Source organism: Chinchilla lanigera, unplaced genomic scaffold (genome assembly GCF_000276665.1).
Source record: "Chinchilla lanigera isolate Chin_1 unplaced genomic scaffold, ChiLan1.0 scaffold00041, whole genome shotgun sequence".
Taxonomy (NCBI): Eukaryota; Metazoa; Chordata; class Mammalia; order Rodentia; family Chinchillidae; genus Chinchilla; species Chinchilla lanigera.
Genome location: NW_004955442.1, coordinates 2615792 through 2628696, shown reverse-complemented (window position 1 = coordinate 2628696; position 12905 = coordinate 2615792). Strand labels below are relative to the sequence as shown.

General features: G+C 35.5%; 1 protein-coding gene across 4 annotated transcripts in view; it reads left to right on the top strand.

The window, feature by feature from the left end:
* Smg1 (SMG1 phosphatidylinositol 3-kinase-related kinase) overlaps positions 1-12905 on the top strand; it is a 98638-nt gene that overhangs the window by 23076 nt on the left and 62657 nt on the right. For 2 of the 4 annotated variants that reach the window (XM_005391089.2, XM_005391088.2), the window contains exons 2-6: positions 4783-4943; positions 5504-5659; positions 7740-7876; positions 9090-9148; positions 10274-10487. In XM_005391089.2, the coding sequence (XP_005391146.1) occupies positions 4783-4943; positions 5504-5659; positions 7740-7876; positions 9090-9148; positions 10274-10487 (727 nt within the window). Of the gene's footprint in view, positions 1-1390; positions 1449-4782; positions 4944-5503; positions 5660-7739; positions 7877-9089; positions 9149-10273; positions 10488-12905 lie in introns of all 4 variants that reach the window. The other 2 variants (XM_005391090.2, XM_013517825.1) reach the window with 2 other exon arrangements.

Genomic DNA, 12905 nt, shown 5'->3' with positions numbered 1-12905 from the left:
CTCTCTCTCTCTCTCTCTCTCTCTCTCTCTCTCTCTCTCTCGATGACATTCCAAGGATTTAGAAATTATTTTCCTGAAGGCTCAGGTAAAAACCAAAACTCTCTTTGGGAAAGGTAAAACTATAATTTCACAGCAGTTAAAAAATATATTTTTCATCAGTCTAGAGTGGCTGTTTATTTGAGTGTATGATTTACAATTAAAAATTCTTAAAGAACTTGTACATTGATGAAGATTTGGTATGATAATTCTTAATACGTAGCCAAGGAAGTTTCACCAAGAAATTATATTATTTTTATATTTTAGTACTGTAAAGCTGATTTAGGCTCGTTTGTAATTTAGACACGAAATGATTAAATTGTTTTCTTAAATGTGAACATAATGTTTTCTGTGAGAAGAGTTCTGTGTAATAAAGTCTCTGAGCCTCCCAAATGAATTTTTAGCCCCACACTCAGCTGTTTCTAATGTAAAAGTGGTGCGCACAAATCTCAAGGCTATGCATAGTTTCATCCTTTCTCTTGTCCCTCATGAAATCATATCCAAATCCAGGTGAGTAAGAGATATTACTGGGATTTATTTTTAAAAGGTAAATCATTTTCAAGCAGTATTAACTGTTAACATGAAAAATTTTAAGCAAACCCTACATATACTTTGTGGCAGTGACACTGTCTATGAGTACCATTGTTTTATAGAATAAAAATATTTCTGCTTCATTGGCTTTAGTGCAAATCTCACTTCCTGATTTATATCTGTTATAAACTAGATCTCACCAAAAGGGCAAAATCCCTTAGTAAGCCTAGGTAAAAGCAACTTGAAGGGATATGATGTTTATCCTCGTGGCACTGCAAGGTGTGGTGTTTGCATCAAGTCGTTTTTGGGTGTCTTTTGGAAATGCCTCTTGTTATGGAATCCCCTGACTTTACACTTTTCAGAGGTGGACTTTTTTTGGGATTGGTGGTGTGCTTTCTAATGCTTATATGAACTGGACCCTAAGACTGTTTAGCCAGGAGATACTGTCCTCTAACATGTGGTGCATTGCGGATGTATGAAGTTGAGGATTTGGGTCATTTAAAATGGATTACTTCAATTTATTACTTTTTCTATTAAGTACAGGTAACAATTGAGTGGTAACTGTATTTGCATGTGATTTGATTGTTATAATTAACATTTAAATTCTCTTATGCACCAAAATTTTTTCGGTTGCCACCTTAAGGTTCTTCATCCTGTAAGGCACAGAGTAACTTTTCATTTCAATTTTTGCTTCGGCATATGGACCCAAGGGGGCTCTAGTTCAGCTAAAAGCACCTAACCCATGAATGATATTTGCTTCATGTTTGAACAACAAATGTTTTAACCCACTGTCTTCACTAATATTGTAACTGCTGTCTTACAGATTGACTTGATGCAAAACATCACAAAGGCTCCATATTATACAGTATGCGATTTTTGAGGTATGAGCTTTAGAAACTTACCTCTCATATGGCATGTACATCAAGCTTTAACTTCAGTTTGATCATTTTGGGGAAATTTATGCATTTCTTTTTTTCTTTCCATAATATTTTTAGAGTATTAAGGGGGCTATGGAGGTATTTTTGGATCCTTGCTAGGATCCTTAGCCTTAATAGATACTTTTTTTTTTTTTTTTTTAACTAAATTGAGACACTAATTCTAGCAGATGATAGATAGCTTTTTCAGCCCTTCTAACTAACTAGTTTAACATTTATGTCTGCCTCTTGGAGTTCAAATCTACATTTTCTGTTTTGTGCCTTTGATTGCCTCCTTTTAAATCCTCATTTTCATTCCTGAATGGTTTCCTATTTATTGGACTGGGATGATTTTGGTGCTAACGGCCTAACATTTTAGTGTTTCAGACCTAAGCAGTCTAGATATTACAAAAATAAAGCTTTCATATAAAAGCCGAGCCATTTTTTGCTTTTGGGTTCAGAGTACTTATAGCTCTAATTCTGATTGTAAATGTGTGGGTCAATTTGTATTGAAAGAAATTGGCAACGAGGAAGTTTTAAGGCAGTTCTGAGATAGTGGTTCTATCTACTGAATATTTTGAAAACCCTAATTCTTTGGGAGAAAAAAAACCCCAGTGTTTATAGCTACAGGACTTTAAAATTTTTATTTCTAACAAATTTGGAAGTTGCTCCTGGTTTTATAAGTTTAATCTGAAATCAAATGCATCTTAAGAATTTGTTGATAACAGTAAATTGCTTAATTTTTTCAGTAAATTGAAAATGAGCAGCTATATATTGAGTATAAAAACTTTTGATTGTATTTATATGCTCATCAGGTGCTTGTACATTAATTTTCTGTTACATTATAAACCTTGAGTTTATTTTGTTTTATGGTTTTACCAACTCTTCATATGCCCTGCAATCTAAGCATTTCTTAAGAATTATCTTATTTAAGCTTCATAACAATCTTACATGTTAGATAGGAATTACCCTCTTTTTATGCAAGGCCTGGAGATTAATTTGTGCAAAGGCACATGTACCTTTTTGGTGCTTGAGCTGGGAGTTGAGCCCAGATCTTTTTTTAACCTGTATTCTCTGCTGCGTTATGTTATTACTGTGTCACCAGAAAAGGATAAATATTTAACTCTTAAGACTCTTATGAGTAAGGATAGCATATGTGATAAGTAAACAGAATGAAAATAGGAAATGAAGGCATGTTTACATACTAGCAGATGGTTATCCTTATATTTCAAAATTAGTCATTTTTTTTCTTCCATCATTTTTTAATAGGTTATGTTTCCAGGTTGTATTAGGTGCCATTTATGTATACAAGTTAAAAACTTGTGGGAAAACTCACTAGGTCTTTTCTCAATCCCCTTTTAGAAAGTAATGATGCTTTATGGTTTATTATAGGTACACATGTAATGTGTTATTTTTAGGGATGTGAGGAATGTCTTTCCATTAGTTTTTAAAAGTCCTTATCCTTTCATGGATTGTTCATGCATATAGATTTAGAATACTTAGAAAATAGCCTCATACATTCTATGCCTGAAATTCTATAGCTTTTATTTTTCCAAGTGTTAGTAGTACATAAGTTTGTCTTATGAATACGTGAAGAAGAACCTTAGATATTTTAGTATATTAGATTATGGACTTTTAATAAGTTTCAGATTCGGAGCTTTTAGAAATGGGCTTTAGACTTGTGCTAATTAGGAATCCAAATGTAATTGGACCTGTTGTGTTCATTCTGTATTAACAGTGGTTGCAGCTGGGTGTGCTAGTTGGAGGGCAGCCTGGACTACATAGTGAGTTCAGGGCCAGCCTGAACTACATAGCCAGACCCTGTCTCCATCCCCCTCAGTAAAAAACAAACCCCCCAGTGATTGCAGTAAGTATAAATCAAGGTGTTCAACTGATTGAACCTATGCAAAATTTTGTGTGTAGTATTTCTGTGGATGGGGGTAAATAAAAGGTGATACATTCTGAATTAAATATGTATACAAACAGTGCTGTCTTTTCTACACACAGTAGGAGGGGCATGAAATTTGAGGAGAAGGTTAGATTTGAGGAATAGGTTGGTTTTTTGCCCTTGCTCGTGTCCTAAACTTCTCCAAAAATGATGATGGGCTCAGATGTTTTCAATAAATACAGAAGTGACATTTTTTTAAAAGGCTGTTATTATCAGGAGAAAATCAATAGGAGGGCAACTAATTTACATTTTTCATGTACTACAGTAGAATACTTTTTTTTCTTGACAGTTTATGATGGGTGGTTGGAAGAATAATACGAGAAATTTTGTAGCTGTTTCTCTGTTTTACTGATGAGGATGTTAGGGGACAGAACAGAGTAGAGCTCATACGTGGATTAGAATGCTGATTTTACCCTGGACTGTACTACTTGTTTTTTATTTTTATTTGGTACCAGGAATCGAACTCAGTACCTTGTGCTTGCCAGGCAGGCGCTTGTGAGCTATATTCCTGGCTACTTGTTTGTTAATATCCAAGTACCAGGTATTACTCTAAATAGTACTTACATGAACTGGATCACAAGCTTGAGATTCAGTTTTAGGTTTATGGTATCTTATTTTCTTAAAACTGTTTCCTCACTTTGTAATTTTAATCAATACTCTACATTATCTTCAGTGAGGTCTTTAGTATTGCATTGCATAAACATAGTTTTACTTTACAGGTACTGTGTCTTTTGCTTATATCTTATTGAGCTTGCTTTCAAATATCATTGTGTTTTCCCAATAAATAATTAAATTAAGGATTTGATTAAGAGGTTAGGGCAATATTTTAAAATACTTTGATGACATATTGCTCCTTCCTGATATGGTACCAGTATTTTTATTTCTGTGACTGGGACGGCTGTGCATTTTTTTTTTTTTTTTTTAAACTCCTTAGCCCTCTGCTGGAGGGAGAGTTTATAAGGAAGAACTACTTTTTAAAATCCCATCATGGGAAAAGAATCTTGGATTGGAGTGACAGATTGTCCCATTTTGCCTGTGTCAGGAGACTTACAGTACCAGTAAAGTCCTGAGCAAAGTAGGATGAGTTGGTCACTCTAATCCTTGTAGTTATTTATATTTCTGAATGAGTCTTTCGAATAGAAGAGACTAAATAGCTGGCAATTTATCTATTGACAAAGAGTCTCTTCTTGGTTGAAAGATGACTTAGTAGACAATGGAGTGCTTATATATAATAGTTATGATTGAGTATAAAAAGTAGGAAGAAGAGAAAGGCTTGTATAAAAGAAAGATTTAAGATTTTGGCTATTAAATGTTTGTTTAAAATTCTATTCCTGTGGTTTTCTCTCTTTACAGAACTGATAGTGCATCAGCCGAACCAGATAATTTAAAATACTCTTCATCTAGAGATAGGGGTTCTTCTTCTTATGGACTGCAACCTTCAAATTCAGCTGTGGTGTCTCGGCAAAGGCATGATGATACCAGAGTCCATGCTGACATACAGAATGACGAAAAGGGTACATATATATATATATATATATATATATACACACACACATACATGTATTGTTTCTTTCCTTCATGCTGGACCCAGGTTTTTAACCTACCAGTTTCCCTTTTCTTCTTCATTCTCCCAGCTCTTCCTTTCTTCTAACATATTTAAAATACAGGTAACAAGTGAAGTTATTTCTGAACACTTCATAAGTTTACCCACTTTGTTATTTTTTAAATATATGCAGTATCTACATGTGTTGTGTATTTGCTAAAAATGTGTGATACTATCACTGTGGCTGAAGTTCCTTTAGACTGCTGTCTTTCCTCTAGACTTTAAACAGTCTTAGTTTTTAAACAAAGTACAAGAGCTAATTTAATTAGTTCTCATTTTTTTTATACTCCAATGGAAGAATCAAAATTATTTCAAGGCAAACAACACAGGGAAAAGGTAGGAGAAACAAAAGCTGTTGGTTTTTTTTTTTTTTATTTTTTTGTGCGTAGGTAGTAAGATTCTGAACTGCCAGGAACTGATAGAGTGAAATAAAGAACCCTAATAAAATAATGTAAATGTTGCTGTTTTTAGGTGGCTACAGTGTCAATGGAGGATCTGGGGAAAATACTTATGGTCGGAAGTCGTTGGGGCAAGAGCTGAGGGTTAACAATGTGACCAGCCCTGAGTTCACCAGTGTTCAGCATGGCAGTCGTGCATTAGCCACCAAAGACATGAGGAAATCACAGGGTAAGGCTGAGAAAACTTGGGACGAACCACATACACCTCGAGTGTTCCTTCTTAAGACCGGTATCTCCTCTTACCCTGAATGCTTTATTTCTTAATAATGCCTTGCACAGGCATGAATAGTTTACATTGAGTTGCAAAACATGCAAGTAAAAGTGTACATTTTTTTTCTGTGTACTGTTTCCCACAATAAAAGTTTGGAAGACTGTATAAGATTTTAAAGAAAAACCTTCCCCAGTTACTATGAGAACTGAACGGGTAGTATGTACAGCAAGTCCTGTATACAGAGTGGGACTTTTTCTGTAGTTAAATGTACCCATACCAGTGTCTGCCTTATAACGCAAGTGCTACTGTGTGGGTAAAGTACCTTGAAAATTCAGGATTAATTAAAATTTTGTTAATAAAGCTAAGTATGAAATGGAGATTTTGATTTATGTGCTTTGCTGGGTATGTACTTTGTGGTGCCCCCTCCCCCACATGTGTGTTGTGTGTGTTGGTGAACGTCTTTGTACGCATAGCTTTTTCTTTTGGAATATAACTTTAAAAATTGTTTGCTTTTTCGTCAGATTTCAGAAGTAGAATGACTAAGCAAAAGCCTGTGCTGTTCCTTAATAGTGATTGTAGCTTTAGACTTAACTGTATTTTAGAAGCGGGAAAGTGACTCTACAGCTAATTTAGTCCAATTCCTCTTTCTTACTAGCTCACAGGAATGCAGTGGCAGAATTATATATATTATACAGAACAGAGATTATACAATTTATATGGAACAGGGATTTCTTAGCAGATAGGTTAATGACATTTTGGGTGGCCATTTCTACCAAAATACTCCCTGGGCCAGAGATTTTAAATCCTGTTCCTTCCCGTAGATGTAGTTTGTTTTATTGCGAGGTGGTTTTTTTTTTTTCCTTCTTTCCCTTCCCCTTTTTTGTAGGGCATTGAATCAAGGCCTTTGCACTGGACTGTAGCCCTTTTTAAAATCTTTGACACAAGGTCCTACTAAGGCACTGTGTAACACAGGCTGGTCTTGATTCTCCTGCCTAATTTTCCAAGTAGCTGGGAATACAGGTGTGTGCCATTGAGCTTAGCAGTTACCAATTTTTTTAATAATGCCTTGCAAATGGAACTGTTACATACGTTCTTTTGTATTTGTTGTTTACATATTTTTGGCTAGTCATGATAAATAGTATTGCTTTAAAATTTTAGCAATTTAGTCCTTACATTCATTTTTATTAATAGTGTCTAACACTGTTTGAACATTCATTCTTCTTGCAGTGAAAAAAGTGAAAAGTTCTGGTTTGCCACTTCTCATTTCTTTTTTTTTAAACCAGGAATATCAGGACATCATGCTTGGCAGGCAGGCACTGTGCTGCTGAGCTATATCCCCAGCCCTGCCACTTTCTTGTGGTGCATACTTTGCATGTATGCAAATATCTGTCACAGTGAACTGTGACAGATATTTGTGGAACTGAATGTGTGGTCACTAAAAGTTTGTCCTAGAATAATGATGATAATTGAGTAAGAGGCTCCCCTACAGTGCAATACTTCGGTGAGAAGTAGAAGCATATACCTTGTTTATATCTGATTGAAATTTAATCCCTAAAAATTATTTATGTATACCCATTCTCTTTTAGTTGTTATGTTTATGTTTCTATTTATGGTCTTGTTACTAGGGAGGTCTTGAAGTTCTGGACTCAAAAGATCTACCTACCTCACATAGTCTCCTAAGTAGCTGGGAGTACAAGCATGCACCACTACCCATTCTCTTTACCTGGATGTTGAAAAAGAGCTTGGAATGGACCTGAAGAAAATTCTTTCTAAACTTTGCTTTTTTCTCTCTCAGATGGTCCTTTGGAGATGTTCAGTTTGCTTAGGATTTCATTCTTTGTTTCAGGAAGTCTTTTAAGGGCCTATAAGTGTAGGGCCAGGCACTCTGTTATGCCTCGGTATATGGAGATGAACAGAATTGACAAGAGTTCCGTCTATTTTCTGGTGAAGTGTGAATGTTGATATACTTAAAATATTTGGGCTGTAAACTTTCTATGCTTATTTGTACTCAAAGGCAACAAAATATTTATATCCACAGAGCGATCGATGTCTTATTCTGATGAGTCTCGACTGTCGAATCTTCTTCGGAGGATCACCCGGGAAGATGACAGGGACCGAAGACTGGCTACTGTAAAGCAGTTGAAAGAATTTATTCAGCAACCAGAAAATAAGCTGGTGTGTACAGTATGTTTAGAATTGTTTAAAATGTTTGTGTCTCCATAATAAGCTAAAGTTACCTGGAGTGGTTTAAGAAGGGGAAAGTTGCTTCTAAGGTAAAATGGAAATTATTCCACTCTTTTTGGGCCTAACTTACGATAATCTAGAACTCAGTGTGTGACTCATGTACCCATTGTTAGATTCATATTGGTAGCTGCTGCAGTAAAGTACTTCAGGTTTTTTTTTTTTAAGACAGGGTCTCGCTGTGTAATCCAGGCTGGCGTTAAACTCATGGTGTATCCCAGGCTGGCCTCATGCATATAGGATCTTCCTCCTGCCTCAGCCTCCTGAGTGCTGGGATTACAGGCATGTGCCACCACATCCAACTGAAGTGCTATTAATTTTTAGCATATTTTGAGTTTGCATAATTATTATTATTTTTTTTTTTTTGGTTTTTCTCCGGTACCGGGAACTGAACTCACGACCTTGCGCTTGCCAGGCAGGCGCTTTGCCACTGAGCTAAATCCCCAGCCCCAATTTTTAGCATATTTTATCTCATGGATAATCCTGCTGTTCTCAGAATTTTTCTTTTGGTGTTGTAGGACAGACTCTTTAAAAAATACATGAAATGGAAGGTATGGGGTGCATATTTTCTTCTTTAAGTTTTGTCTGGTGAGCAAGGCTAAGAAAATGATGGGAAAATTTCTACATTCCAAGTAGTTCTTCTAATGTTAAATTAAGAACTTGATATGGGGTAGCTGAAAATAAGTAAGAATGGAACAGTGAGGCGCAAGTAACATTGGTTCTAACCAAACTTCTGTCCCCAAATTTTATTATGAAAAGTTTTAAATATGCAGCAGGTTGAAAGAATTTTAAACCACTCCAGATGACCTGATATACCTGTTATCTAAATTTTGTCATTGCTGCCTTACCATATTGCTTTATGACATCTCTGTCTATCCCTCCATCCATCAAATCATTTTAAAGTACATTTCACATAAAACAAGTTTTGAGTTCATTTTTCATTGATGATTACAATGCCATGTTTCTTGTGGATACATTTCTCTTAGTCTGATGAAAAACATGACAGTTCTGATATGCTGATTAATGACTGGAAATAAACTGAAATGCTGTTTAATTATAATTTACAGGGGAAGACAAGTAAAAATTATACACAATACTATTCTTAAAAGATAAGAATTTAAAATTTTTATAAATGTTTCTTTTAAAGGTACTAGTTAAACAGTTGGATAATATCTTGGCTGCTGTACATGATGTGCTTAATGAAAGGTAAGTAATAATAGGTAGATTTAAATGACTAAAAATTACACAACTGATGTCCATTTTATTTGTTGATAAACATATTTGATATTTTACTAAGTCCTCATATCTCTATAATCTATGTTATGTACACATTAGTTACTGTTGAATGCAAATGGAATTATTTGTGGTTTTTTTTTTCCCCCGGTACTAGGAACCAAACTCATGACTTTGCGCTTGCCAGGCAGGTGCTATGCCGCGGAGCTAAATCCCCAGCCCCAGCAAATGGAATTATTTGATAGGGAATACTTTCTCTGTTTTCTTTTTCGTCCCTCCCTCCTCCTCTCCCTCTTTATGGTTTGCCTGCCTGCCTGCCTGCCTCCTCCCTCCTCCCTCCTCCCTCCCTCCCTTCCTTCCTTCCATGTGCCAACCTAAGTAACTGCACATTGACTTGTGGAATGACATACACTCTTGACGAAAAAGGTACAGATGAATGCAGTTAGTAAACTAAGTAATTTTCAGAATTGCTTAGAGTAGTGGTGAAAGGGAGTTTCTTTAGAGCAAGAGTGGATTTAAACAATCTCTGGGGTTTGTAAAGTGCACAGAGTGTTTCCTAAAGAATTGCAGTGTTGGAAATTATGCAAAACTCAGCAGGTTATAAATCTTAATGCCTTTTGATGTTTTTATTTTATGTAGTTACTTATTAATATTACACTTAATGCTGTTACCCTTTTAAGTTTATGTATTTATTGCCATTTTGTGTTTTTTAATACTTAGATTTTGAATATAGAATGCAGTTACCAACCTTGCCTGATTTTTTTTTTCTGCTCTTTTCAATGAATCATTTAGTTTGAAATTGAATTTGAAGCCTGAATTTTAGCATTTCTAAACCTTTCCTTACTATTTGCTAATAATTGATTTTGTACAAGAAAATCTAACATCTAACAAAGGTAGTTTCGAGCATTGTAGGATAGAGCATACGGTACTTGAGTGGGTAAAATTTCAACCTTTTATGTAATTTGAACTTTAAAAAATCATTTAAAAATTTGAAAATAACATCTAAGACATTCTTTTGTAAGATGTGTCATTCTTGTCATCTTTGAAAGCTTTGCCTTTTATGTGTGTTTTGTTTCTTTTGCGTTAAAATAAACACAGTAGCAAATTGCTTCAGGAGTTGAGACAGGAGGGAGCTTGCTGTCTTGGCCTTCTTTGTGCTTCTCTGAGCTATGAGGCTGAGAAGATCTTCAAGTGGATTTTTAGCAAATTTAGCTCATCTGCAAAAGATGAAGTTAAACTCCTCTACTTATGTGCCACCTACAAAGCACTAGAGACTGTAGGAGAAAAGAAAGCCTTTTCATCTGTAATGCAGGTAAGATGTGGGGGGACACTGATGTTATACTTGGGAAGATTGTCCTTAACATGTCCTTGGAAGGAAGCTTGAAGAAAGAGAACTGAGGATAGGGGTGACTTAGGGATTATCTACTGTTTGTAAATATGATATACATGAAAGTCATTTTTTGGGTATATGTAAAGGATACATAATAAAACTAGGTATAAGTTAGTTTAAAAAATGTGCCTTCACTTTCCAGAAGCTTACTTTTGAAAGTGCTTAATATTAGAATGATTTGTAGATTTGAAAATAGGAGCTATTCTTGGAGAGATGGGCAGGAGGGGGCTTTCATGTATTTTGAGGGAGACAAAAGCTAAATACCACAACTGGGTTTCTAAGTTTTTAGGTGTGGTAGTTTGTCAAAAATTCTTAATTTAAGAGGTAGAAAAATAATTTATATATAAATGAATACTTAATATTCATTTACTTAGTCTTACTATACTATTGTGTATCTGAATGTATTGAGAAATTCATTTCCAGTTTAGCAAGACTTTAAAAAAAATTTTGTTGAGATACACTAATGTTTTTAAAACTTAGGATTTTAGCATTTTATAAAAGCTATAAGGAATGACTACTATTTAAAAATGCTTTATTACTACCTGTTTGTATACATAATGATTACATTCATTGTGGGGGGTGGTACATGTATATAATCCATCTTAATTCTTTTTATGACCCCTTCCCTCCTCCTCCTTTCCCTATCTCTTGTTCCCTCTCCCATTTACAAAAGATCTGTCTCCCTGTGACTCTCCTGTTTTGGAAAGTGCATTTTCCTCTGATAATAGAGGTTCTTAGAAAAATCTTAGGAAAAGTTTCAGGTAATTACCTTCAGTTAAACAGCACAACATCAAGTTGAGGGTTTTTTGTTGTTGTTGTTATTGTTGTTACTGTTTTTTTTGAGCAGTGTCACACAGTGTAGTAGTTCAGGCTGGCCTTGAACTGGAAGTGCTTCTCCTCCCTCAGCTTCCTAAGTGCTGGGATTATAGGCATGTGCCTTCATGCTTGCAGTGTAGGGCTTATTTTGCATATAGTTTTTATATTATGAACATTTTCCTTTTTTGTTTTGTGGTATTGATGGTTGAACCCAGGGGCACTCCACCACTGAGCAACATCTCTAGCTCCTTACTATTTTTTTATTTTGAAGACAGGATCTTGCTAAATTGCCCAGATGGGATTTAAACTTGTGGTCTTCCTGCCTCAGCTCCGTACGTGTTGGGATTACAGATGTGCACCAACCTTGCTGGCATGAACAGTTCCTATGTTGAAAAATTTCAAATCCACAGGAGAATGTATGGACCAATACAGTAATATCCATTTCTACTTCACCTAGATTTATCATTTATTAACTCTGTTGGACAGGGAATAGGGGCTGCTGAACCCAGGACCTTGTAAGTGTACTACCACTGAGCTATGGTCCCAAACCCTAGTGAACATTTTGCTACAGTGGTTTTCCTTCCACAGTACACTTTATTGTTAAGCCATTTGAAGATAAATCAATTTATACCACAATATTGTATCTCTTAAGAATAAGGCTGGTCTTATGTAACAAATATTATAATCATACCTGAGAAAATGAATTTTATTGTATATATAGTTCATATTAAAACTTCTGTGATTGTCTCTGACATGACTTTTAAATCTGTCAAGCTCCAGGTCGTCAAAAACAAACATTATCTTCGGTGGTATAACTTTTTAATCTCTTTTTTGTTTTTTGGGTACTGGGAATCGAACTCAGGACCTCAGGCTTGCCAGGCAAGCACTTATGCCGCTGAGCTATATCCCCAGCCCTAATCTCTTTAATTTAGAATAGACTGCACACTTATTTTTTGTAGCCCTTATTTTGTGGTACGCTGTATTTTTGGGTTTGCCTTATTGTTTGTTACTGACTAGAGTCAGCTTCAGTGTTTTGGGCACAAGTACTTCATAGGTTCATTCTTAATAAGGTCCCACACCAGTGAGTGCATAATATCAAATTGTCCCACTGCAGTGGGCAATGTTTGATCACCTGATTGAGGGGATTATCACTACAGCTTCCTATTTTGAAGGCTTAGGTTTTCTTTCTTTGGAATTGGTAATGTAGATATACCTCTGGACCTTCTGAATATTGGTTTTGTTTTGTGGCACTGGGAATTGAATCCAGGGCCTTTGTACTAAGTTATATCAGCCCAGGCTGGGCTCAGATTTTTATTTTTTGAGGCAGTGTCTCTCCATGTTGCACAGCTGGGCTCAGATTTGTGATCTTACTGCCTCAGCTTCTGTCAGAGTGCAAGGATTACAGGGAATATCCTGGTTTTCACTGAAAAATTTTAGCATCCATTGATATTTCATGTGGGCATAAATTACAACATTGGCTATTACAGAATGGTGGTTTTCTAATTCTAGTATTTCTCACATTTA